This window comes from Aptenodytes patagonicus, chromosome 14 (assembly GCF_965638725.1).
Source record: "Aptenodytes patagonicus chromosome 14, bAptPat1.pri.cur, whole genome shotgun sequence".
In the NCBI taxonomy this organism is placed as follows: Eukaryota; Metazoa; Chordata; class Aves; order Sphenisciformes; family Spheniscidae; genus Aptenodytes; species Aptenodytes patagonicus.
The window spans coordinates 16,745,958-16,773,636 of NC_134962.1; the positions used below are offsets into that span (position 1 = coordinate 16,745,958).

The 27,679-nt window shown below is 48.5% G+C and overlaps 1 protein-coding gene across 1 annotated transcript; it reads left to right on the top strand.

Annotated features, from left to right (window-relative positions):
• The first annotated feature begins 219 nt into the window (after positions 1-219).
• Positions 220-27,679, top strand: LOC143167226 (uncharacterized). Its single transcript, XM_076352417.1, has 26 exons — positions 220-318; positions 1,180-1,236; positions 2,076-2,158; positions 2,736-2,901; positions 3,625-3,731; positions 5,017-5,244; positions 5,827-5,923; positions 6,417-6,515; positions 7,499-7,660; positions 7,967-8,145; positions 8,586-8,768; positions 9,717-9,861; positions 10,145-10,291; positions 10,478-10,708; positions 12,958-13,151; positions 15,442-15,569; positions 15,776-15,945; positions 16,414-16,593; positions 17,754-17,888; positions 18,229-18,372; positions 18,824-18,955; positions 20,438-22,957; positions 24,492-24,647; positions 25,072-25,185; positions 25,355-25,402; positions 27,301-27,679. Exons 1-26 carry the CDS (start codon positions 220-222, stop codon positions 27,505-27,507), a joined length of 6,111 nt encoding a protein of 2,036 aa, XP_076208532.1. The 3' UTR covers positions 27,508-27,679.

Consider the following 27,679-nt stretch of genomic DNA (forward strand, 5'->3'; position numbering starts at 1 on the left):
AGCGGCCCGAGCGAGCCCGGCTCTCCCGCCCCGCGGCCCGGCTCCCGGCCGCGCCCGGCGGGCAGGGTGAGCCGCTGCGCCCGCCCCGGCAGGCGCCAGGCCGCGGCCCGGGGCCGCCTGAGCGCGGTCCGCCGGGGCAGGCCGCGGAGCAGCCCCCGACGCGGGGCCCGTCAGGCGGCGGAGCCCCGCGGGCGGCGGGCCCGGCTGGAGAGCGGGGGCATGGCGGCGCGGAGCCAGGCCTCCCTGCGGCGCCGGCTGCAGAGCTCGCAGGAGGCGCAGCACCGCCAAGCGGTGCTGGTGCGGAAGCTGCAGGCGAAGGTGAGGAGCGGGGGCGCCTGCCCGGGGGGAGCTGCCCGGGGCCGGGCCGCGGTGGCGGGGCCGGGCCGCCCGCGCCGCGCGGAGAGGGGACTCGGCGGCGGAGATCTCGGGGGGCGAACGCGCGGCCCCAACGGGGCCCTCCCCGGAGCTGCTGCGGGCGGGACGGCGCCGAGCCCGGAGCTCGGGGGAGGCGCCGGGGGCCGCCCGGCTCCGCCCGGCGCGGCCCGGCCCGGCCCGGCCCGGCGTGCTGGGCGCCTCGCCCTGCCGCTGTCACCCCCCCGAGCCTCTCGTTGGGTCTTTTTCGCACTTGGGTAAAGATGCCTGGCTTGCAAACGCCTTTGTTTGGCCCCGTTAGCAGGGGGCTGTCCCAGAGGTAGGGCTCGAGCCGGCGGGGGTGGTTTTGGGCGGCCCCGGGCAGAGGCAGGCAGCTCTGAGCAGTGGCTGAGCAGGACTGTGGTCAGAACTAACTTCACCTGCTCAATATTGAAAAGCGATTTTGAAAAGTCATTTCTCTAGCTGCAGGGACCCACTGGGCTTTTAGCCCGTTGGAAATACTCATTTGGGGTACGTGGTGGCCATAGGCCGGGCATGGCTGGCTAAGTCTGTCTCATCATTCTGCTTGCCATCGCTGTCTTAGGATGAGCAGATAGTACTATGTGTGAAAGAAACCCTGTCTCACTTTCTTTAATACTAGGGAAAGTGAAGCTTCCCTATACCGTAAGGACTTCTTGTGGACTGTATCAGCAGCACTGTGAAATGTACTGTGCTTGGGCTGTAAAGACTTAGAGAAAAGCTAATGCAGGAGGAGCCGAGTCTCTTACAAGCTGCATTGGCTCATCTTCATTCTGTCTATCCATCTAGGTGGTGCAGTACCGGACTTGGTGTCGAGAGTTGGAGCAGCAAGTGGAAGCAGGAGGGGTGAGTGTGTGCGGGTTGCTACCTAAAGACAGTGTATGTAGCATTCGTTAACGCAGACAAAGAAAAGCTCCCCAAAGCAATGACAGAGGAAGACAAGATTTTGCTACCTGAGGGTAGCATATATCTTTATGGGAAAGGTGGTACGACACTGCAAAGACACATATATATAATCACAAAGCAAATACAATAACCAACAACCTTTCAGCTCACAGTCCTATACTCAGTCCTACATACCACCTTTAAAGAAGCGCTGTAAGTTTGCCCGTCCGTGTTTTGTCCGGTTGCCATTCTTAGAGCAGCCAGGAGTCCCAGAAATGCCAGTCCAGACAACGCTATCAAGAAGGATTTCAGTTTTGTGAAAGAGTGCTTTATTGCTGGAGTAACATTTTGTCCTAGGTCTCAGGAGAGGGCTGTACTGCCTGTTACATTATATGGCTGTCTCCGAAAAAGAATCGGTTGAAACGTAGCATTTTGGAAGGCAAGAATGCTGGCGTTCAACATACAGAGCTGGCTCTGTGCTTTTCTTTCTGCTTCGCGGCTAAAGTAGACCTAGGAAACGAAGGGTAGGAGAGCATTCCCAGGCTCCAAGTCGAAGTGAGCGCTTGCGGTCATGAGCCTAGGATACCTAGGTGTGAGAGTGCAACAGTGGGAGACTGAGGAGAGCTGCTCACATTGAGTAACACCCTTCCCCTCCCTTCCTCTCCCTAGTCACGACACTGTTGTGCCTGGAAGAAGCCACGAGCTCCTGAGATACCCAACAAATGGAGGGGAAAGCGATGGATGCTAACAGTAGTGAAGGGAACACAAGAATTTGACTAAACATTTCCTTTCTTCTTAAGGGATCCCTTCCAGGCAGGTGGGAAGCCACAGAAGACCACAGCCTGGAGAAAGCACTGCTTCAGGTGGAAGAGGAGCAGCAAAGGTACCCGGAAGAAGCGTTCCCTCGTACTTGGTATCCTGGATGCTCATGGAAGTGAGGGAGAACCTGTCAGTGCTACCTAGCCTCCCCGAGGGAAGCGGCTGGCCAAGCTGCTTTGAAAGGAGAGAGGTCCACAATCTGTTTTCTGTGGTGCAGTAATAGTGTTGTGTGCTGAATGGCTCTGTTTTGAGCGGGGGGTTATTCCGGGTGACCTCCAACGGTCCCTTTCCAGCCTAAATTATTCCGTGGCTCAGTAGGTGAGCGACTCAGGACAATGCTAGAGAAAGGTGACGCATCCGGAGATCAGCAGCAGGAAGGGGAGGCAAGACGTTCACTGTGGGCATCATCAGCGTTGACGAGGAAGGGGAAACCAAAATTGTAGATGGAAGTTGAAGGCTTAAAGCAAAGAGAAGCAAATGAGTTTGCCATGACAGAGAGATCTTAGTTAATCCTAGAAAGCACTTCTACTGCCTCTCAGTTTGACAACAAAGTCAGTGTTGAGGGAGCTGGAAAATCACGGGGATGCTGCTTGTGGATAGCAGTTGTTCAGTGACCTGATTGCTGTTTCTCCCTTTCCAAGGTGTGAGAATCTGGCAGAAGTGAACGCTCTCCTGCGGGAGCACCTCGATAGAGCGAATGAGGTTAATTCAGCTCTTAAAGAAGATGTTGGAAAGCTGACGGCGGACTGGATGAGGGCCCGTCAGGAGCTGGAATTGAAGGAGAGTGAATGGCGCAACGAACGTGAGGTAGGGATAGGCTACAGGAACGTCAGATGTGCTGCCAGGGTGGAGTGAGAATGCATTTTATTTCTGGCACAGAGAACTTGCTGTGTGAAGTTGTGGCTCTGTTGAGGATGTATTGGTGTTGACGGGCAGAAGGCAGGGGTGTGAGATGGAGGAGTGTCAGCAAATTGTGGTGATGGAAGATGCCCACCTGCTGTGACCATACTGCTCGGTCTTAAAGGCAAACGCTTGCTGTTGCTGGGCACTGCAGGGCAGTCACACAGGACCGCTCATCTTTTTAATAGTTCTTAAATCTCCGTCTAGAGCAGTGGAGACCGGAGAGGTCTGTGTGTTTTCGGATTCAGAGTAGCCAACCGAAGAACAAGACAGGCCTCCCTTACCAGCGGCCTGCTGTAAGCAAATCTGACACTGGTCTTGGAGGGGCTTGTTTTTGTCTTCCTCCACCAAGACTGTTAGACACCTCTGCAAGGCGAGGTGATGAATCATGATCAGTTTGCTCTGCTGATATCCACTCCTGCAGGAGAAGCGTGGATGTTCCCTTCTTCGAAGTCAGGTGGCAGGTCTACTGAGGATGCTTCTGTGGTGCCTCTTCAGCCCTTGATGCCCCTGTTGCAATAGTTATTAAAGGAGACCTGGTGACGGTGGTTGTACTCTCTCCTATCTGAAAGACTTGTACAGTGACAGTGAAGGCTCAGTTGGCATTTCTTTCTGTCTTTGCATGTTTAGCTTTATGACAACTGCTTGAGGGGTGAACATAACCGTCTACTCAGCCTGTGGCGTCAGGTGGTAACCTTCCGCCATCATTTCCTGGGAATGAAGACTGCCACTGACCGGTGAGTAGAAGTTAAGGCTAGATGTCTTGCAGACAAAAGTGTAGCTTCCCTTCACACCCGCTTTTTGAGCCTCGATGTTACGTTAGTTGCGGCTAACGGTATGATTTCTCCTTTGACAGTCTGAAGCAATGCCGTTAAGCATGCTTTAGGCTATTTTCAGAATCATTTTGTTTGATGCTGGTTTTCAGATAAAACTGTGGGGCTTGGGCTATAATCAATGCAGGGGCCCTAAACAGATGAACTTGACTATGGTGATGTTTGGGCGTATTGACACAGACACGGGCATATATGGAGACATTGGAAGCGACTCACCAAAGCTATGCGTGCAGCGTGTAGAGCAGTCCATTTAAAAGAATGACTGAAATCTGCCTTAAGTCTCACGGAGTTTCTTTTCCCACTGCTCCTGATGGGAAGATCACTCCTGAATATATCTATTATTTTTCTTCTCATTTCCAGCTTACATTTATTCTGGTCAGTTTGTATCCGCTTATTCCTGTACCAGCATCGTTGAGAGAAAGAATAGCTCCTCCACCCTGTTACTGCGTTTATCCAATTTATTTTGCTTCGTTTGATACCTCTTTTTGTGATTGTTTTCTTGTTCTCGGGCTCTCTGAGGTTCCTTTCTCACAGTTGCCTTCTACACAAGCAAAAATAGTGTAGCCTTAATAGTACCTTCTTCTGGTGTCAGCTTGCAATTTCAAACTCTGGGTTACTGTCAGCCGTTTACCTTATTTGATTATAAGCTTTCCTTAATGTGAGAGTGTGCCTGACCTACTATTTAATTCTTGTATTGTTTGTGGGTTTTGTTACAACATTCTAGGCTTATTCTTACACCACCTTCCTGAAACGTTTATTATGTAGCTATTGTCACGAGCCTCTTAGCAGTGCAAGTGCTGATAATAATGGGTCGCTTAGGGCTGATCCCTTAGGTGTAAAAGCCGGGGACCTTGGTAAAATTCCTTACATCTGTTAATGATAATTAGAGTATGTTGATAAGAGAGAGCAGGAGCAACAATTAGTAAGAGTAATTAGAGGACCTTGAAGCCTTCTGGCTGTGCCATACATGTCTTCTTATCTCTGAGGAGAAAACAGGCTCATTCCTCAGCTACCCAGTAGACTCATTGCTCAACTGTCAAGATGAGTCCTGATCCCAAAGTGTCAGATGAATGACGAAGATGTCATCTTTCCTGCCAGCTTTTACTGTTGCGCAATTACGTGCTTCAGAAGTGAGTCAGCTGATAAAGATGGTGGTGTGAAGATTAGCTCTCTCTTTATTCTTCTTCAGAGATTTGTCAGAGCTGAAGGCAGAGCAAATGAGGCTTTCTGGAGCTATACTTGTAAACTGCTCCCGTCTAAACTCTGGCATACACCTCTGGGAGTCCATCGCTCTGGGCAGACCTGTCCTGAAGGATCAGGCACAGCAGCAAGCGGAACAGGAAATAAGCCAGAAGACTCAGGAAGTGATGTGCTTACAAGTCAGGGGGGACCTGGAGAAGAAGGAGCTTCAGGACAGGTAAAGGTGTTTTAAACTTTGCTGTTACCAACAACGTCTTTTGTGGCTGCTTCCTGGATTCTTAGATGGGCTGTGTTCACATTTAAAGCACACCCATTCTGCACAGCCCTGTTTCTGTCCCCAGTCAAACCACTGCCTTCAACAGAAAGGGTAGAAAAAACCGTCTGACTGACTGAGTAAGACAAGACTGGAAAAGAGATTGCATATTACAATGTTTTTGCTGTTAACTGGTTCTCGGTGAGAAGTTAAGACCAGTATAAAGGGAGCTCTGTCTCTTGTACAGCCCTTTTGCTATCCAGAACTGTGCTAAAGGGAGTTGGGAGGAATTTGCCCAGGGCCATCATAAGCAATGTAGCACCTCTGTACTGACAAGTCCTCCTTGCAAGACTGAGTGCGGAAGGCCTTTGGGGCAAGAAGTGCCATTTTGCAGCATCAGGCTTTTTAACCTGTAGAGATGAACGCTGCCTTTGCTGTATTTTCTGGGTTGAACTTTCTCTGCTATGCTTCTGGGAGCTGCGTAGCTCTTTAACAGGTGATGGTGTGCAATGCTTTTGGAATGGCACGTGGACCTTCTCTTCTCAGGGTGATGGAGCTCTCGGCCTTGCTTGTACAGTCTCAGAAGCAGAACGAGGAGAAGGAGAAGACCGTGAAAACGCTTAACGACACTGTCGAGATTCTAGTATGTTTTACCTTTACCTGGGAGATAGCCCAGTGTTTGCTCTCCAGCCTTAGCACAAAGAGGTGTGGCTTCCTCAAGAGAAGGAGCGGTAAAGATGCTAGCTGTATGGGAACATCGGGCGCACTGCCAAAATATTCCTTGTGTGTTTGGCACACGTGGAGTCAGTCCAGGTGCAGGCAGTGGCAGGGGAGCTGCAGACAATTCAGGTGTCTTCCTCAGGGGGGTTGCACCAATGCAACCAATTCTGCCTGTGACTTTAAGTCTCTCGGGATCAAGGTTCCTTGGAATGGACGGCTTCATAGCAGCCTATAAAAACTAGCTGTTGGTCTTTCTCTTCTTAGTTTTAGCAAAGAAGAAATTGAATAGATATGGGAAGGAATACACTGGAATCACCAGGGCTGAGGCTTATCGGCGTGACAATGCTACTGAGGATGGGAATGCTACAGAGGGGAGCAGCTCTTCCCTGCCCACCCTTTCCTTATTCTGTTCTCAGGAAGCAAGTTGGTTAGAGAAAGAATATGAAGCTGCATTGACTACGAGAGCCAAAGAAGAGAATCTTTCCCTCCAGAAGCTGATAAAAGACATAACTGAGGTGAGTACAGAGTTGGGACCACATCCCCGTAAATTTGACTTAAAAGTACTTGAGGAAGGCAACAGACTAACCCAGGGAACAGATAGAGATGTTGATTACTGTCTATGTTAACTGCTACTGGCTGTCTAATTTTTATACCACTTTTCTGACATAAAACCTGTTATAACTTCCGAGTTGGCTGTCCTGTGACACTTCAGCTGAGTCGCTAGAACTTTCAGTGCCTTTGCCTTCGGCGTCCCGCTAAGGTCTCTCTTGGACTGTGCTTTCTGAGTTGGCTACGTGACATTTGTATTCCAGTGTTGCTTGGAGGCTTCCCGCACCCTCCTTGAGCAATGACGCTGTTGTTCTTCAGATTTTTATAAAAGGTCACTGACTCAATCGATGCACTTGCCAGCTCTGCTCCTTCACTCTACATTCACTGACCCCAGAATCGCAACTGGTCTAAGTGTTTAGGGGTAGCTTTAACTTAGTCCTAAACTTCGCTCTGTGGAGGGGGGCTTAGTCGTCAGATCTTTTACGCAGCCTCTCACAAAGTCAGTTCTTTCCCCTTAGTTAGTCATTTTTATCCTCTTGTGCTACTGCTCAGAGTAATTATAAACATTAGCTTTTTCACTGCTGTTTTCCAGTAGTCATCAGCTTCCTTCTTCCCTGGGCAGCGTTACTGTTTCCTTTCATTGCTGTTTCCCGTGTTGATCTGGTGCTTGTGTATGTGGCTCTAAGAAGCTGACGGAGACCAAAATCATTCCTGAGAGCTTCAAGAAACTGAGCGTTCAGGCAGCCTCCAGCCACTTCACACTTGTTTCTTCGTGTTTATAGTAGCTGTATTCAGAAACCCCTGGAGTACTTGTGGCCACGGGGACAAAACTTCTTTGTTGACTGAAGAAATGAGAGAATTGAGTTTTTAACGACTCTAGGGTGAAGTGGGGGGAAAAGGAGAAATAGATAAAGAAAACCAAGAGTAACAGCTTGATGTGGGCTTTCAGGTGGTGTTAGATGACAGTGACAGCACGGTCAGCATTATCTGCACTGACAGTTCCCAGCATGCAGAGTCCAGCAACGTCCTCCCTTGTCTGAGCTCCGTTGATGCAGAGCATGCCTTTGTATTGGTTCAGGAAGCACTGGCAAGGAGGCGAGGAGCAAGGCAGGTGAGAATTTCTGCTTGTCTTCACCACTGGCCACAGGCTCAGCTGCTAATGCCTCACTTAGCTTGAAACCTTTCCGTTTCCTTAGCCAGTTTCTTTCTAGCCTTCCCACTCTTGGTACCGTATTGCCTTGCCAGTCTCGCCAGCTCTGTGTCCTAGTGCTTTTCTCTCCTTGATCCCCACCCCCTCATCACAGCTTTTGCCTTCAGGTGAGCTGTCTCTCTGCTTGCTTCTTCTCCCAGCTACCTGGAGCCATCTTCCCTGCTTCTTATTGCTTGTTTGTGCTCTTTCCCTGCCCATTCCTTGCAGGCCCTAAAAGAAGAGCTTTCGGCCAGGCAGGACTCTATCAATTTCCTGCAGCACCAGCACAGGCAGCAGGAAGAGCAGTGCAGGAAGCTGCAGCAAAGGCTTGAGCAACTGGAGGAGGAATGCAAGACGTCCAGCAGCCACCGGCAGCACCTCCACTCTCTGGTAGAAGCACTCAGAAGGTGAGTGTTTCCTCCTTCTCCTGCGTTCTAGAGGCAATCTGCTTCCAGTTCTGGGAGTTCAGCGGCGTTATGGGCAAAGAACTCGCCTGCCCTACCACGTGTATGCCTCTGTTGGGCACTTTAGCATCCTCCTGTCGCTGCTTTTCATGCTCTGTTGTGAATCCTAAGGCTGTCTTGGCGATACAGAGCGGTGTTGGAATACAGGACGCCTCCCTCTCAACATGCTGCATCTGTGAATTCCGTTCTTTCCTAGCCGCCGCTTCTCACTGAACGAAGGCAAAAGCCTGCTTTCCTTTCTCTTTCCCTCTTCAGTTGCCTTGTGAGGGGAAGAGCAAGTTCTTCTTTACCGTGCTCCCCACAACTCCATCCTGGAATGACGAAAATGGGGCCCGTGACTCTTCAGGCCTCTTCATTCTTCTAACTGAGCCTTGTCTCTGCAGTGACTGTGCAAACCTCGAGAAAACCAGGGAAGAGCTACAGCACCAGCTTGAAGTAACGGAGCAAGAAGCCTCGCGTCTGCGTCAAAGTAACACTGAACTGCAGCTGAAGGAAGATTCGGCGCAGGGGGAGAAGGTGGAGCAGCAACGGACGATGGAGAGAGCGCGTCGTGACCAGGAGCTCCTGTGAGCGTTAAAGCTTTCTCTGGGCAGGGGTGGGCGTTGCTGGACTTTAGGAGGCCCACTGTAAAAGAATGAATTCTGCATGCTCATCATTTGTAGCATAGAAAGGTGAAGGGAGCACGTGGGCAGGTCTGGCTACCTACTGACCTACAGCATAGCTGCCTCCTTGTACTTTCTTTATGACCCTTTAAAAAAAGCATTCCAAACCCGACCGGAGTAGTTGATGACAGGCATAAGCGGAAACAAGAGAGGTTTGGACTGGATTTCAGGAGAACAAAAAATTGAACCATGAAGGCAATCATGCAGCAGAACAGGTTGCTCAGAGAGGTTGTGCAGATTCCATCCCTGGAAATTTGGAAGACCCAACTGGATAGAGCCTTGAGCAACCTGGACTGATCCCACAGCCGACCCCAGCTGCTTTGAGCTGAAGACTGGGCTAGAGGCGTCCTGGGGTCCCTGCCAGCCTGAATCATCCTGTGATCCTATGGTTATTGCATTGGAAATTCACGCACATCTCCTCCCCCAGTAGATTGCAGGCTCTGTCATTGTTTCGCTGCTGAAGGCAAGAGCAATTGTGGGAATATTAATCTGGACTTAAAAAGTCTGTCTTACCCAAAGAACAACTTTGGAAAGTCTTGTATCCGATGTACCAAAAAGGAGAGAGAGAACCATCAGGCAGGAAGCCGTTCAGTTGAGAGTACCTGAACTTTTTGGAAACGTTCTGTGATTTCTGGAAGCTTGTTTCACTTTCTCAATGACGAATGTTTCACCTGCATCAATGACAGAGAGTGATGCAGCTCTAGTCAGGAAATTGCAGCATTCTTTAGGTGTAAATAGAAAGCTGTTGGAAATCATTCTAACTGTCATATCTGGGACATAGTATGTGCTCTTGGTTTTGGAAATGAGAATGTTTTTACATTAAAAGCTTGTTTGTCTTTCCCCTTCTCATAGACTGAAGGACTTGGCTGCACTTGAAGGAAAACATTCACTATTACAGAGTGAGTTGGTAGCCGCGAGAGAGACACTGGAGGAATCGCACCTTCAGAGGGATCTGCTGAAGCAAGAGAAACATGAGCTTGCCATGGCACTGGAGAAGGTGTGGTCACCTTATTCCTAGGTAGCACCTGTGGGAGAGGGAGTTGTGATAGCAGGACCACCACAGATGCTGTTTCTGGCAGTAGAAGACAGGGAAAATGTTGTCCTCCTTCTTGGAAAATGGTGATCAGACCACACAGGCTCTTTGGGGTAGTTAGTCCCCACGTGCTTACTGGGAGCGCGGAACTGGGAGTATGTCAGAGACACACAGGGGATGTGGAGTTGCTGCTTGAAGTCAGGGGTTTTCCTGCCTTTGTTGTCATGCTGTTCTTTTGTCTCTCCAGGCAGAGCGGTCGGTAGCAGAGTTGACAGGGGCTCAGAATAAGCTGAGTGCTGAAATAGCTGAACTACGTGTTGCAACAGCGAACACGAGCGGTATCAATGAAGCTCTTGCACTGGATAAAGCGCAACTGAACGAACTTGTGCTGCAGGTGAGCAGAGTTGCCAAAGATCTTGCCAGGTGTTCGTCTCCAGCTGCTGCTTCTGCTCAGGCTTCTTGCCTTCCGACAGTATGACTGACTGAGTATGGAAATGTTGGTCTTTTTCCTGTCCAAGCCAAACCTTCTTCATAGTAACTCTTACTGTATTTTATTTCCTCTGTGCCTCTGTGATTGTAGCTGGAGCAAGAGAATGAAGTTCTGTCAGGAAAAGTGGACGGGATGGAGAGAGCAAAGATCTCTGACCAGGAGAAGCTGAACTTGTGTAGAAGAACAAATGAAGAGCTCTGTGCCGAGAAAGCCCACCTGGAGCAGCTGCTGAAGAAAGCAGAGGAGCAACAGGAGGGGCTGCGGGTACAGCTGACGGTACTGGCAGAGGAGAAGGAAGAAACCCAAGAGAAACTCAGTCAGGTGAGACCAAAACCGTGGTGCTTCTGGGTGGGCATTTGGCTGCTTGGCTCAGTGAAGCTGTTATCTGTTGGATTCTGCAGTGTTTTTGTCAAGGAGACGCTTGGTAGTGCTGGAGGTCAGAAGGCTTTGTTTGCTTCTTTTTGGAAACGTGTTGATGGCCTTCAGAGCTGTTCTGCAATTCTCCGAGCTGTCCTCTGCTTCTACAGATTCTTTTGATCCACCTGTCTGTGTTGGTCTCTTTTTTGGCTTTTGATAAGCTGCAGAGAGATGATTGTGTTGCCCGTGAATCTGAGTGGGGCTACTGCTCTCACATGTGGCAAAAGAAACAAACTGTGTAGCTCTGAATCCTTTTTCTGAGGCAAGAACAGGGCTGCATGTTTCTATTTATGCTTTTTGTTGTGAAGTCTGCAACTTTCAAAACTCCCATTTGTTTGAGCCTAGAGAGCGGGACAAAGCTGCAAGTCAGTGTCTGCTGTCTTGTATTGCTAAGAATGGGAATGACATCTTGAAATTGTTGAAATTGTATTTTAAGACATACATGCAACTTTGTGGCTGGAAAGCTGCCTGGGGGAAAAGACCTGGGGGTGTTGGTCAACAGCCGGCTGACTATGAGCCGGTAGTGTGCCCAGGTGGCCAAGAAGGCCAATGGCATCCTGGCTTGTATCAGAAATAGCGTGGCCAGCAGGACTAGGGAAGTGATCGTCCCCGTGTACGCGGGGCGCTGGTGAGGCCGCACCTCGAATACTGTGTTCAGTTTTGGGTCCCTCACTGCAAGAAAGACATTGAGGTCTGGAGCGTGTCCAGAGAAGGGCAACGAAGCTGGTGAAGGGTCTAGAGCACAAGTCTTCTGAGGAGCGGCTGAGGGCACTGGGGTTGTTTAGCCTGGAGAAAAGGAGGCTCAGGGGAGACCTTATCGCTCTCTACAACTACCTGAAAGGAGGTTGTAGCGAGGTGGGGGTCGGTCCCTTTTCCCAAGTAACAAGCGATAGGACGAGAGGCAATGGCCTCAAGTTGCGCCAGGGGAGGTTTAGACTGGATATTTGGAAATATTTCTTCACCGAAAGGCTTATCAAGCGTTGGAACAGGCTGCCCAGGGAAGTGGTTGAGTCCCCATCCCTGGAGGTATTTAAAAGACATGTAGATGTGGCGCTTAGGGACATGGTTTAGTGGCGGACTTGGCAGTGTTAGGTTTACGGTTGGACTCGATGATCTTAAAGGTCTTTTCCAACCTAGACGATTCTATGATTCTGTGAATTGTTAGAGCCTCTTTAGGCTTTGAGGAAGAAGATGAGAAATAGGTGATCGCGCAAGACTCTTCACGCTGGACTAACTGATTTCGGTACCCTGGCAAAAGAGCTAGGGAGGATCATGTCACTGTAGGAGACTAGGGAGTTTGTCATCATTTAAATGTCAGTTTCATAATGTACAATCTTGGGTATTATGGGATAACTTTGAGAGAATTGTTTGTTTCTGATGGACTGTTCTCTGTTAGATAGTCTTAGTTTTGGAGTACGTGGTATGTTTGGCAAATGCACAGCAGAGGTGTTATACTGAAGAAAGGAGCTAAAAAATCATGGTTAATCTTCAAGCTTGAATACCAGCAAGGTATATTAGACACCTTCTTTGTGTAAGACAAGTAAACAGTATTGTTGACATGAACTACTGTACAAACAGAGTCTACCATCTCTCTGGCCACGTCAGCCAGACTTTCATAAATCACTAAATGACACTGCTGACCGCAAGGGCTGTTTCCCTGCCAAGCGTCACCTCATTGCATCCAACTGCTTTACACGCTGCAGTAGGTGACACTTTGATCTTTTTTTTTCTAGAAGGAGAAACCATGTGTGTTTTCACTTTCTTCAGCGAGCAAAGTTGCTTTTGCTCAGCCTTTCCTGAAAATTTCCAGCACTGGAATAGATTCTAATAGAGTTTTAGTTTGCAAGGTTCTGGAGTTCTGGAAAAGGCAGTATTTTTGCATGAAAACACGTAGTCCGGGGTATGTACGTTTGTCGTGAAGGAGCTGTCTGGTCCCAGGCAACCCAGTATGGCCTTACTCATCACTGTCAAGTTAACAGTGCCAGTGCCTTTTGGCAGCCCAGGGTATTAGTGCGGTATACAGCAGGTGCTCTTAAGCTTTCAGCCCACAGTACAGGAGCTCTTTCTCCTCGAGCTGATTCAGAAGTGGCACTGGCTGGCTCTGCAGAGAACTCCAGAGAAAGGCCTCTAACTGTATTTTGTCCCGCTTTCAGGTTTACCGCCAGCAAGAGTCGGCTAGCAGTGGTCTGGAGCAGTTGCGCCAGGAGTCCTCTCGCCAAGGGCATGCACTGGCCAAGGTGTCCAAAGAGAAGGAATTGCTGGTGCGTGAGAAGGCTGCCCTAGAGGTGCGACTGGCAGCCATGGAGCAGGACAGACGAGGCCTTTCAGAGCAGCTGGCAGAGGCCAGGTAAAGGCAGGGAGGACACCCTAGGCAGGACCTTATTCAATGTCTGTAGTTATAAAGGTGGTAATCGTTGCATGAGGATTTATTGCATCCTGTGTGCTTTTCAGATGTTTTCACCTTCCATGGACAGAAAATGGAAGAATCTCGAGGGGGAAAAAAAAAAGTATACCTTGATTTGAATGTTATTTTTCTGACAGGTAAAGCTAGCAAAGCTCTCCTGAGCCTTGCGCTCATGTTTATGCCCCGTTGCACATTCCTGTGTGAAGTCCAAAGCCAGCCAACTTGGCTCTGAATTGAGTAATCGTTAAACCATGCAGATGTTTCCTGAAACCTGAAGTTTCTCCCTGGTTTTGGTTTCTTGTTCTGCATTTGAACATAGATCTTTCCTTGTCAAGTAGTTTGACATGGGATCGTCAGAATTCAAGGCTATTACATACGGACGTTGTGAGGAGGACACTGCCATTTAGGGTGAAGCTCGAGGCTCACGCTGAAAATCTCGAGGGCCTTCTGTTTCTAAGCTAACTCTTGTTAAGTGTGGTGCAGGACCTCGAGTTGGTTACACCAGCAGCAGGGAAACCTCTTGTGAATTCTCGACAGTCTTCGGGGATTCTTGCCCATCACTGATGTCTGGGTCCTGTACTCCTCACCACGTGTCGTTTAGAGACAGATGCCATGGCGAAGTTATACAGGGAAGGAACAAGATTCTCTGCTTCTGCTGTATCAGGTTTCTAAGACCAAATGTGACAAGTTCTGCTTTTCCAAAAAGAAGAAAAAAAGCATCGAGACGTTTGTCCTCCTCTTAGGTGTTTTTTAGAAGACTCCTGAACTTGCAGAGCTGTACAAATGATGTTTCACAGATTGTTTGGCATGCTTCTTGACTTTTACACTTTACCACTCCAGAGTATGTTGTTAGCGAGGCTGATAAACACCATTTTGACTCAGTGTGTTTCCTGAGAGCTGCTGCTTCTTCTGAGCTCCAGCTTCTCTTATTTGATCCAGCTGAATTATGTTTGGTCAATTACTGGGCTGTTATTAAGTGATTAGATGTTCAGTTCCTTTTTTTTTTAGAAAAAAGAGGGATCAATTATTTTGTTAGAAAGAGATAAACTAGTTATGAAGAACCTTTGGCAATAGATAACGAAAAAATCAGCAACTATTCTTGCCAGATGTTGTTCTCAAGAGCCTTTTGTTGTCACGGTTTTGGACTCTACCTTTTCTGTTCTGTTTTAGAGACTGACTTCTATTTGTCCTTAAAACGGGGCACATTTACCTTGGACTGCCAGAGATGGGCGTAATCAGAAATAGTGCTTGTTCTCCTTCTTGAAGATAGAGCCTCCATTGTCCATCAAAGCAGGGAAATCCTTCTGTTGTGGGTTTTATTGTTGTACCACTCAGGTGCCCCTTTACCTTGAAGGATGTTATCCTGGTCGCATGCCTGTACTCGGGAGGCAGCGCTGTGTATTGTAGGAACGTGGCACACAGGACGCTGTGTTAGGTCAGGGAGGTAACTGCAGCTCCTGGTTCCAGAATCCTGTGTGTCATACGCACCAGTTGGTTGAAGTCTATGGATGTAACAATTTGCATCTGCAGTACTACAACTTCCCTTTTAAAGAGCGACAAGTCATTTGGGCTACTGCTTACTTAGTTAGCAACGCTTAAACAAAGGGAGCAAGTGTTTCTCTTGAACTTCCAGCAGTTTAAACTAAAGGATACCTGTCTCTCCCTTCATATAGTTCCTGTTCAGATAAAATCTCGTTCTGATTTCTTCCAAATGCTGCTACAAGCATGAGACTTTACCCTCTCATCTGATGTATTTCTGGAGTCCCTTTTAAATATAGGGAGTCTGGAAAATTACCTACCTATACCTACAGTATGAACAGCACTAAAAAGTCACGAGTCAGCCGGGGAAATACTCTTGTTCTGTCCCCCTGCAGAGCAACTTGGAAGGGCTGAGGAGATAAGGGCTGTGAGCAGAGGCTGGGCTTTTCCTTGCTGGCACAGACTTTGTGGGCACAGCTACCTGCGTGTCACAGCAATTTAAGATTTGGCTGTTGAGATCAAATTCGGCTGGGCTTTCTGTGTTATGCTAGGTCATGAAGAAAGCCTGGACATTCCCTCGGAGGGGCCCGCATTGCTATTTTAAACGGTAGAAATATGTTTTCTGTATACAAGTTTCCGTGCAACCCATTTTCCGTACTCAGGTGTAGGGATCTTGAACGACTTCTTACTGGAATAACTCCCTGTGGGCGTCAGGAGCAAGAAACTCATTTCCCTCCGTATTCACAACTTGCAGGTCAGTGAAGGAGACCCTGGAATCCAGCCTGTTTGAGGCTCAGCAGCACTTATCGCAGCTGGAGATCGCCAGGAGTCAGCTTGAAATCCAACTTCACACAGTCACGCAGGCCAAGGAGGTGATACAAGGTGAGAGCCTCCTGCGCTTTGTTTCTGGTGATCCCCCTACCTAGGGAAGGTGGTATAAAAAATAGCTCTCTGTCCGCAGTGCTTCTGAGGAGTGAAGGAGATGGAGGCAGATCCCTCCTGCACTGAAATTCAAACGGCTTAAGGTCAGTAAAGTCAGAACCATTGTTTGTGTAGACTCTGAATCTTGCCATTTGTCGTGTTTGCAGGGGAAGTGAAGTGCCTTCAATGTGAGCTGGAAGCAGAGAGATCTCTCATGAAGCAGGAACGGGAAAACATGGCGCAACAGCTCTTGCGGACAGAACAGCAGTATAACAGTACCCTCAAACTTTGCGAAACTGATCATGAAGTGGAAATAAACAAGCTCCTGCAAGACCTGGTAGGAAACAATATGCTTCTGAATTCTTCAAGCAAGCTTTGTGGGCTGACTTTAGAAGATGACTAGCCCGAGCGTGTGAAATGGCAGCAATCCTCTGTCATAGGCCACACGTTGGTAGGCCAGGCAGCAGAGCCAATGGCTCTTCCTCACCCTGCAGTCCATCTGCACCTTTTCACTGATGAAAAGGGAGGTGAGCTTTGAAAATAGAGACTCTGAGAATAGATAGAAATCCTGAGGAGAGAGGCCCTAGGAAACAGGCAGCCATCAGAGAGGGGAAGGTAACATCTCCTTCTCTTCCACCTGCTGACCCTCCTTTTAAGTTCCTTGACAGGACACGATATATGGAGGGCACAAAGCCGCCACTGTGCACTGTTCAGGTCGGGGGTTGTGGGGGAGGGATGAAGCTTCACATTTTTTTGAGGAGCTTGGCTGGGACTTCATCTTGAAGTCTTTTCCTCCACTCATCAGGCAAGCGAGCGGGAAGGGCACCATTCAGAGCTGCAGGAGATGCTGGAGCAATGGGAAAAGGAGAAGGCAGAGACAGGAAGGGAGCACGAGAAGAAGCTGTTTGATATGAAGCAGAAAGTTGCTACCGTGCACGCTCAACAAGAAGAGGAACGAACCAGAGTCAAAAACGCCAAGCAAGAGGTAAAGGCTGTGAAAGGAGAATTTGTGTGGTTCTTTGCAAAGCTAGAGCTGTGGGAGATGACTGGATATCGGGCTGTGTGGAGCATGCCCTACATGTTTTCTACGTTGAATTTGGTGAGATGAAAGGCGTGCAGGGCTACCTTTGGGACTAGGAATGAGACCTCTCATAGGAAGCCAGGCAGAAATGTCACCTTTCATTTTAGATTTTTGTGCTGCTATTGTATTCTGGTTTTTCTAAGAGTTACCTCAGAGTATCTTCACTGTTCTCTTAACGGTCTTCTTTTGACGTTTACTGATACGTGTTTATAGCCTTAACTCCATTAAAGACCAAACTGAGTTTGTAGGACTGAATCCCCATGAGGATGGGCTTTTTGTTTGGGGAGGACGGGGAGGGGCGCAGCAGGATTGTTGACAAAAGAAAAATCTTTTTAAAGACTCCTCTGAAATATTTCTGGGCAGTAAAACAGAGGTGTCTTCCGGGCTGTGTTTTAAGTCACTTGCTGGTAAGCTATTTTGTGCCCAGGTCTCCTGTGCCAGAGCAACCCTGCGATACGCTGAGAGTCCTCCTTGTGTCCTACCCAAAGTCCTCTTTATGGAGGCTGCCTAGGGACAGCAGTACCCCCAGCTGTGTCTACAGGTATTGAAATGACAGGGCGGCGCTCAGAGATGACAGTGTGTCCCTGTACTGTCAGTACTTCTTTGGTAAAGTCTACTGAATACCTTAAAACCGAAGTAATTTTCACCAAACCTCACTCAGAGTACATGAGTTTTCTGAAAGAGCTGCTAGCTTCAGCCCTCTGGCAGCCTTGTGTTTTCTCTACCGCTAAGTAGGTGCAGAAGTCGCTACTGAAAGACAAACAGGACACAGCGCAAGACGAGGGATACCCTCACCAGCAAGGCGAGACACTTGAGAACTGCCACACATTCTCCTGTTAGATGACTAAGAGTTTGTTGGAGATTCAGTCGCAGATGGACCGTGGATGGACCATGTTTATACTGCCAATCTCACTTAGGAAGCTGTGTCTCCAAGTGGGCAGATAATGACCTAGGAGACCAGCAGCACAGTGCTTTGAGACCGTGTGAGCCCATGGGTCTTTGAGTCTTGCCACACAAATTTTGTATGGGAAGTTTAAACCCGTCTTCTCTTTGTTTCTGTGCAGGTCCTGCTAGAAAAGGAGCGTGAGAAGAATGCTTTATTAGAGACGCTACTCCAAACGCAGGGAGAGCTAACAGAAGCCTGCCAGCAGCTAGAGCAGCTCAGGCAGGACCTGAAAAAGCAGCAAGAGAATGGGCAGGTAAGTCGTTGACTAGTAGGGTAGGTTGAAAGAACAGGCAGTTGGCAATTGGACGTAAGCTGAGAGAGAGGCTGAGGGCCAGGTAACAGAGTGAGGGCAGTAACAAGGAAATAAAACCTAAGTCCTGGGACTGAGGAGGCAAGGACTACTGCAGGCACTGAAAGCACAGAGCCTGGTAAGCTCCAGAGATCAGCAACAGGAAGGGTGGGTTACAGTGGAACCAGAGCTGGGTAGAAAAGCAGAAAGAAGTGGCTGAATGAATGTGATTTTGAGACAGAAAGAGGAAAAAGCTGAACCCGATGGCAGGTCCCAGTAACTTGCTCTCCATTTGTGTTTACAGAACATCACAGAAGAGCTGCAAGCAGAGCTGCAGCAAACTCGGAGTAAGATCAAGGCAGTGGAGAAGAGGCACAAGGAAGAAATCAAAACCATCAAAGAGGAAAAGAATGTTCTTCTTCAGCAGAGGGATGCTCTGCAAAAACAGGTGACTGAGACAGCAGTAGATACTCTGGTCATCAAACAGGTGGTCTCTCCCCTTCTTGCCTTTCCATTGCAGAGCAGGCTGATGGGGTAGTCCCTCTGACTGCCATCATACTGTGGTCTCCAGCTCAGCTGGTCTGAAGGAGGCTTACTGGTCAGCTGAATCTCAGCTGCTGCCCTGGCCAGATGGGCTGCTCCTTTTGCCTGTTTGCCAGCAATCATCAGAGTGGATTTCTGCTGGCCTGTTACTGCTAGCCTTGTTTTTTAAGGTGGTTTTTCAGATGAACATGGTGACGCACTTAGATTGTTAAACAAGCTGGCTGTATCCATTGTGAATCTGGTACTCTCACGATAGGGTGAAATTTAAAGTTGTCCTTTCCCTTTCCTCACAGTATATGATATGGCTGACGGCGACAAGCTGTAGTCTTTGACTGCTTTGTTATGTTTTACTTGAGGTGGAAGAGTTGACGTCTCAGCTAGCAGCCTCCGAAGGGTCTCTAAAGGAGGAGGCTATGACTCTACATCAAGAGGTGGCGTCTTTGGAAAGGAAACTCGAGAGCACCGAGAAGCAAAGAAAGGATGTCCTGGTGAGGCTGGCAGATGCTGTGAAGGGCCATTTCTTACATATTTTTTGGCCTTCTGTTAGTCATTCTAAGGAGCAACTTTTTTTTGTGCTTTAACTTTTCCAATTGCATTCTCCTGAATAAGTAGGAAAAGATGCCGTAGTCATATACGACTCAGTTACGAATCAGGGTGCTTATTTTCCTCAATTCTGAAGGTTTCTGCCCTTGAAGCTTTAGTCAAAGTAATTTTCAAACTTGTCTCTATTTACATTGCATGGTTTGGGCAATTATTTGTGTCCAAAATTTCTAAACATCTGGATCTGGAAAAAGGGGTGAGAAGACAAAGTTTGCTAATAATAGAAAGCTGTTCAACATTGCCCGTCTGAGAGCAGACAGCGGGGGGAAAAATGAGACATTTGAGAAACAAAAGTGCTGATCCAGCTAAATATGTATGTCTGCAAGGGGAAAACTAGTCCTGATTTGAAACACGGAATGACAGACTGTGACCTGACCATTACTCCTTCGAGAGGGGGACAGTGGCCTTCTAGAGGATGGCACCACGAAAATTCTACGCAGTAGAGGTCCAGGGGGGGAAGTAAATGAAACGTTGGGGTTGTTCTCAAAGAAAAAAAAGGGAAATCACATGTTGGGGTTGTTCTCTCTTCCCTTCCTAATAGAGAGAACATCATCGTGCCACTGTCTAAATCATGCTTAGTCTGGACTTGAAATCCTGGCTGCAGTTCTGGCAGCTCCTCCCCAAAAGAACACCCTAGAGCCAGCAGAGGTTCAGCGAAGGGCAAAAGGGAAGATGGGACCAGCTGAGTAAGCTGGGAAAGACGCAGCCTAAAGAGTGGCGCAGGAAAGGTCTACAACATCCTGAGAGGCAGGGAGAGAGGGGGCAGCGGTCGTTCACTCTCTTGTCCAAGAGATGAACGAGAGCCATCTGATGAAGGTAGTGAGAGCCACGCTGCAAGCAAATGACAGGAGGTGGTATATTTACAGCAGAGCAGACCTGTTGAACTCCTTGACGAAGGGTGTTGTAAATACAGCAGGTCTATATGGGGTCAGGAGGAGACTGAGAAAGTTCTCACAAGCTGGAACAGTGCTGGGGTTGGGGAGGGGAGGTATCATGTAAGTCCACCCAACTCTTAGGCTTTCTTCCCTGGGTGTGCACTTACAGGCACCGTTACATACGGGAGACTAGCCTAGACAGTTGAGCCAGTGCAGCTGTTCCTACATGGTCGGTATTTTCCCACTCCTCCATTTACAATGACTCCAAAAATCAGTTATGGACAGAGTTTGATAGATACAGTACAGTTCTCAAATCTTTTTTGAGTGACAGTAGAAAATTTACATCGAACAGGGAAACCAACTGGAGAGCTCGAATTTTCTACTAAAAGCTCCAACTTCAGCCCTTGACTGCCACTGGAGCAGGAGTTCCAATCTAGTATGACAACCAAACATATATAGATGGAATTATTGAACCTCTTCCTCCCTGTTCTGCAGCATGACCGGGACAGACTGCAAGCACTTAAAGAAAAACTGGTATGGGAGAGAAGACTCCTTCAGGAATCAGTCACAGCCTCCGAGACCCGAGCAAATACAGCAACAGATATGAATCACTGCCTTGAACAAGAACTCCAAACTACACTGTCTATCTTAAAAATTAAAAATGAGGAAGTGGAAACGCAGTGGGAGAAAATCCAGACGCTACAGAAAGAGGCAGCAGAGGTAAAAGCTTTGCAGGAGAATCTCACTCGTATGACTGCCATCCTGTCAGAGAGGGAGGGAGAAATGAAGTTATACCAGGAACAGATGAGAATGCTGGAAAAGCAGAAAGAAATGCATAAAACTACTCTCGATCAGGTTATTAAGGACATAACAGAGAAAGAACAGAAGACAGGATCCCAGCAAGAACAGATACAGGAGCTGGAGAAGCAGCAAGAAAAACAAAGGATTGCTGTAAGCAAAATGAACAAAGACCTGGAAGAGAGAGACCGGGAGATCAGATCCCAGCGAGAACAGATACGGGAGCTGGAGAAGCAGCGAGAAATGCAGAGGACTGCTGTCAGCAAGATGAGCAAGGCGCTGGAGGAGAGGGACCAGGAGATCAAATTCCAGGAGGGGAAGATAACGATTCTGGAACAACACGGTACCTCACAAGTGAGAAATCTGCTCGTGGATCTTGATCATATGAAAGGGAACTTGAAGGAGAAAAACATAGAGCTTATGTCTCTGACCCAGCAGATCCAAGAACTGGAAAAGGAGAGAGAACAGGTGAAATCTCTGCACGCAAGCCTTGAACACCTGAGGGCAGTTCTTAAGGACAGAGAGAGTGAGTGTGCTTCTCAAAGGGAGCAGTTCAGGCTCTTCCAGCAGTACAAGGATCAGCGAGAGGGGCACCTGCAAGAGCTTCATGGTAAAGTAGAAAAGATGACACTTGCTTTATCTAAAAAAGATCAAGAGCTTGAGTCACAACAAAAGCAAATCCAGGAAGCTGAAGAAGTCATGGAAATGCAGTTAAGAACTGTCCGTGACCAACTGGAGCAGACCTTAGAAACCTTGAAAGAAAAGGACAGGCTCATAGACATCCAAAAGCAACAAACACGGAACTATGAGGAAAAAACAGAAGAACGGATGAATGTCTTACAGAGAGACTTAGAACACGCTAAGGCAATACTGAAAGAAAAGGATTTCATGATTGAATCTCAGAAGGAAGTGATTGAGACCTTCCAAAACCAAGAACAGGACTCTGCACAGCAGAAGGAAATTCTGCATCATCTTCAAGTGGCACTAAAGGAACAAGAGCAAGAAATTTTATCCCTTAGAAAACAATGTGAGGCATGCAAGGAAAAGGAGGAGAAGCGTGAAGCTGAGCAAACAAATCTTCAAGCAACAAAACTGACTCTGAAAGAAAGAGAAGAAAAGATAGAGGCTCTGGAGGAGGCTATCTCTAAGCTTCAAGAGCAAAAGGAGGAGGCAGCGATGCAGACTAAAGCCATACTGCAAAAACTAGAATATGCTGAACCTTCTCGAGAAGCTAGAGATCAAGAGAGGGTGTCTTTGCAAGAGCATGCCCAGGACCTTCGAGAGCAGAAGGAGTTAGAAGGCAAGCAGGCCAAGAGCCTACAGCAGGATCTAGACGAAATGAGCCACGCAGTGAAGAACCACCGCTTGGAGTGCCTCAGGCAGACAGAGCAAATGAACACGTTCCAGCCTGGTGAAGAAAGCATGAAAGTAGCACTAACATCATGCCAGAAGCAAGTGAATCTGCTTGAGGAAGCGGTGAGGAAGAGAGATGAAGACAATGAAACTCTTCTGCAAAAACTCCAGCGCCAAGAAGAAGAACTGAAGACCTTGCAGAATCTCCAGCTTAGGCTAACCAAGAAGAATGAAGAGGTTAGACACCACAGAGAGCAAGAGAAGCTCCTGGAAGCAGCCTTGCCTGAGAGGGAACGAGAGACCAAGGCTCAAGGTGGGCAAGAAGAGTTAGAAGAGGAAATAAGAGGTCTTCGGGAAGATCTCCAGCACGTTCGGCAGACTCTGACAAAGAAGGATGCAGAGATCAAGTACCAGAGAGGCAGAGTCAGGTATTTAGAGGAGACTCTGACAGGCAGAGAACAGGAGCTTAGGAGGCAGAGTGAACTCCTGAAACAACTAACATCAGCTTTGCGATGGGAAGATGAAGGCGAGACCCTAAAGAAACAAATCCAGAAACTCCAGAACTGGGAGGCAGAGGAAGCAGAGAAGAGGAAAGTTCTCCAGGAGAGAGACCGTCTCTTGAAAAGGCAGGAGGAGCTAACCCAGCAGCTGGAAGATGAGAGGAAAGCAAAGGGGGAAGAATTGGAGCGTGTGGTGGCTATTTTGAAGCGGAATGAAAGCGGAGAAATCGAATGGAAAGAGAAGGCACAAGCACTGACTCTTGCCCTTACCAGGAGTGAAATGGCCAATGGGACTCCGAGGGAAGAAATAGCCATCCTGCAGAGTATGGTTTCAGAGAGGGACAAGGACCGGTTTCATCTTCAGGTAGGCACTGTGGCTGATCATCAGTCAACTAAAATGTCTGTGAAGGATTCTAAAGACGTTTTCCATAAAGATATGGGAATATATATTCCCATACATATATGACCTGCTTGGCCAAAGAAACCACGATTGCGGCCAGCAGGCTTGCCTGTCTTTCTAGCTCCGTCCAGAGCCCATTCACCTGCCAGAATGTTTTCTGTCAAGCCCAGAACTACTGGAAGAGCTACAGAGCTTGCCGTTAAAATTAAAGCAAGTCCAAAGGTTGGGGGTGGGTAATTGGTTCTCTCCTATCTAGGCAAGCTTAGCCAACGTCTCGCGGTTAGGATTTGGCATGGAAAGGAAAGGGCACAGTTGACCAGACTAATGCACTAAACTTAGTAGAATTTTGTAACGATGGCTGAACAGCAGCTGCACTGATGGCGCTTAGAGGATGCTTTCAGAGACGTCGATTTCTGAGGTACAGCTTTTCCGGTGTATTGAAAAGAATGGAATTCGTACCGTTGCCTGATGAGGTTAAAGGCTTCACTGCACATGCAGGATGTACTTGTGCCGCAGTCCAAAAAGCACGAAGGCGAAGTTGTGTGGATTTCTCCAAGGTGATCTGACTCGGGTACTGCTAGTGGAACAGCTGCAACAGCCTGTGCTGCAAACTTGCCTGGGACTCTGCCAATACTTTTAGCATTACGTTAGTCCACAGGCATGTAGAAACTGCTACTAATAAAATACTGTATTTATGCACTATACAGTTGTACATGACTTGAGAAATATTACTGCCAGCCTGATCAGGATGATGACGGGTATTGTGATCTGTTGATGGGAAGCAGACAAGGGCAGGGAGCATGAAAACAATGGGAGATTGCAGTTGCATCCGTATAGATCAGGTATGCAACAGCATTAGATCAGGTAATGCGCTTGCATCCGTATAGATCGGTATAGTGCTGATATCAAGACTACATTTATAGATGCTGTCAGAGAGCGCTTCAAGGAGCACTTGATGAACTCATCAAGAAACCCACGAGGGGGGAGGTGGCTCTTGACTAGGTTCAGAGCAGTGCACAGGGCTTGGTTGATAATGGGATTTTTTCAAAGAGCAGTTCTGTAATGATGATGTAACAGGTAAAGGGAATAGAGAACAAAACCTTGGCATTTTATCACTGCAGAAACGCATGCTTCACCCACATGTTGTTTGGTTGTCCGAGGACAGAGCGTAGAACTACAGATAGGAGGATATACAGTGAAGGTCAAAGAGGATGACCAAAGATGTTAGATAGCTTCCCTAAGAGCAACATGTCGATGTGGAAGTCTTCATGACGGACAAGAAATGGCTGAGAGAGAGGGAGCTGGAAATACTACAGACCTTTGTGAAAGCATGAAGTGGCTGAATAGGAAACGAATGTTTCCAGTCTCTCTCGGGAGGAGAAGAAGGGACTTGGCACTGTCCATTCCTGAGTCCGGTCACTCTCCCCGACGTGTTGGTTCTGGCCCTCCTAACCTTTATGTGGCACCAGCTCACGTAATCTCCTCTCTGAACACCCAGCAGGCTATCGCAGAAGGGGAGCAGCTATCGTGGCTCTCGGAGAAGAGACTCCTGTCGCAGCGGCTGGAATGTCTGCAGCGAGCAGTTGCAAGGCTGGAACATGAGAAGACGGAGCTGAAGCAACTCAACGCTGAGCTCAGGAGGACTCTTGAGCAGGTAAAACAGGCTCTCATTGCCTCTGCAAAGCCTCACGGTCCTCTGGAACACAACACATTTCCACAGGCAGCACTTTGGGGTCCTCTGTTTGTCTCCTTCCCTCTCCCACTTTCCCCTGTGGACACACACTTTTGTATTCTCTCTCTCTTCTGGCACCCCGCTGCCTTCACAAAGGCACATTCACTCCGGAACCACCCTTCTTGCCCCAGCGTCCCCGTACACACCCATTTGACTCTTGTGTCAGGAACTGTTTCCTCTTGCGCTTTCTCTTCCATAGTCTACATCGAGTGCTTTTTGCCGCCAACGTTCTCTGGTGCAATTAACGGTCTCTGAGCAGACATCTCCTTGCCATGACGTCCAGAGGTCCTTTTGCTCCTTGTTTGGTGGCAGGTTTCTGTGACCCTTTCTCCTGTCCAACGTGCAGGTGGAACGTGAACGGAGGAGACTGAAGAGAGATCACGGTGGTCGGTCACTGCCAGATGCATGCGGCTCTTCTCTCTCTGAGTCTGACCAGCACAAGATGCCTGCTTCTAGACAGGTGAGAACAGAATCTTACTTGGTGGGAGGAGGCTCTGGCCATACGGAGCAACGATGGCAAATCCCAGTGGCAGCAGCCCCCCAGTATAGACCTAATAGAAGTCAAATATAGACCATGGCCCTGACCAAACTGGAGGCAAAAAAAAGAAATCCTTGCATTTTCTTCACAGGAGGAGTCTCACGCTCGCTGCAGTCGATTAGCTGAGTTACAGAACCAGGTGAGGAGTAGGAAAGCTCTCATCAAAAGCCACTGTGGCTGTACTGATGGGCACAACTTTGCATGATGCCACAGCCCAAGTTTTGTTTGGCTGTCAGGAAGTGAGTACACCAGGCAGTGTCTACACCAGGTAGTACCAGTTAGACACACCTCTTGGCCACGGCCAAACAACATCATTCACCTAGGTCTAGTCTCTGACTTGCCTAAAGGGCAAGTGGGAGAAGGATTGGAGGAAATTCAGAAAACTGGCACTCGCCTGAAAGTAGAGACTATTCTAAGGATGTTTCCCTTGAGCTTACTCATCTTGTTGACTGTTTCCATTTTCCCTTGACTCCGTTAACAGTGGAGCTTGCATCATATCAGAGCTCCGGGGATCTGAGGCAGTGCCAGAGCTTATAGCCTTCAGGCAATCGTTAGTGTCATACTGCTATGCTGTGCTAATCGTGATCCCAGTATCGGACCGAGTCAGAGACCTAAGCACTGTATGGACATGGGTTTTGTCAGTGCAAGAACGTACATTCCAGCTACTGAAGCCTATTGCATCCTTTGACAGTGGTCTTGGCAGTAGCAGCAGTCGCCAGACGTCTCTTCCGTGTACTTTTATGGGTCTGGTACACCCTGGTCTCCCTGAGGAGGCGAATCTTCACAGGCGCTCAGGGCGAAATGCATATAATATTTGTATCGGTAGACTACATGATGCTTAGCTCCGGCAAGTGAGCTGAGAATACTGCTGAAGCCATCAAGGTATATCTTAAGGATGTTTTCACCAGGAAGCCTCAGTGTCCGAAGTTCTGTTGCTACAGATAACTAACTGAACCCCCTTCCCCTTGTGACTGACTGTTGCGTCTGCCTGCACCGTGGACCCACTTCAGCAGTTCAGCAGGAAAACGGAGGTGCTCTGCTCAAAGAATAGTCCTCACCTGGCTGGTTAGGGCACTCCTCTGGGCCTGGGAAACAGCAGAACTGGAACTTGATCTCCCACTTCCTGGGAGATGCTCGTAGCAGCAGCTGGCCACTTCTCCCACTCATACCTCTGGGTTACCTACCAGAGCGTGGGAGGGTTTTTCAGGCTTGCAAGCCCAGTTTCACAAAGGTGCCCTTATTATTTCAGAGAGAAGGTCAGATCTGTCCCTCTCTTCAGTGGTGGTGGTCCCCAGCCTATGCACAGAGTTCGTTGTGAAGTCCCTTTGATGTCTTACTTTCCATGTGCATCTCCTCCACTCCAGAGCAGGCAGAGGGCAACATGCCAGAGCTGCTGTGGCTGCACTGCACTGCAAACCTAACAGGAGGTGAGAGCAGCTGGGTCTCTCCCACCAAAAAGCCCAGCAGGCAGAGCTCCGTGTTGTCAGGAAAGAATAGAATCTGAGGCGTTTCAAGGCCTCAGCAGTCCTGTAAGGCTCATTTCCCCCCTGGGCTTTGTTCATCAGGTTATGCTCTGCTCCTCTGTGAAATGCTCTGAAGTTAGGAAAAATGAGAGTCTGCTCCCTTTTCATGTGCTAGCTGTCACGTTTTTAAGCTGGATCGCAACAGAACAGTTCTTCAGTACCTTGTGTAACCAGTAGCCCTCCTGCTGAGGAAAAAGCACGTGGAACTAAGGTGTCGGTAGCCCGAATCTCTCTTTTGAGAAAAAGAGTTGGGTTACTAAACCCTGTAGGAACCTCTCTCCTTAATATACATGTAATGTCTCGGTGTTGTACACGTGAATGGTATGCCAGAAAGAAACTCGGAACTGTTGATAATCTGAGTTTGGTTCAGGGTGACTCTGGGAACCTGTTACTTCCCATTCCACAACGACAAAGTGTTTGTCAGGGCTGGAGTTAGCGGGTGCGTCTTCCCCGACGTCCGCAGATGGTCCTAACAGCGTGGGCTTGCCTGAGCTCGGCCTTTTGCCTCTTTCAGGTGTCCCTTCTGCAGACGCAGCTGGCACAGGAGCGAAAATACAAGCAGGACTATATTGAGTGCTGCGCCAAGACCAGCCAGGAGCTGTCAGACCTTCACCAAGAGCTGTCTTACTCCTTAGCAGCTGTGGTCAGGGAGCCCAGAGCTGCTGTTCTGGAAGCAGAGACTCGGAAGCTGGATCGGTCTCTGAACCTTCATTTCCTGTAGAGGAACAGCTGCAGCATCACGGGGCTCCTGTCTTGTGCCCTTCCCGGAAATGTATTATGTTTTGCTGTGGGAAATGGGGGCGCATTTGTTCTGTTTGCATTTGGAAGCATTTCCTAGCGGCAGTGATTTTTAAGATTTTTTTAAATAAAAGCAGTTTTGCAGGATCGCACTA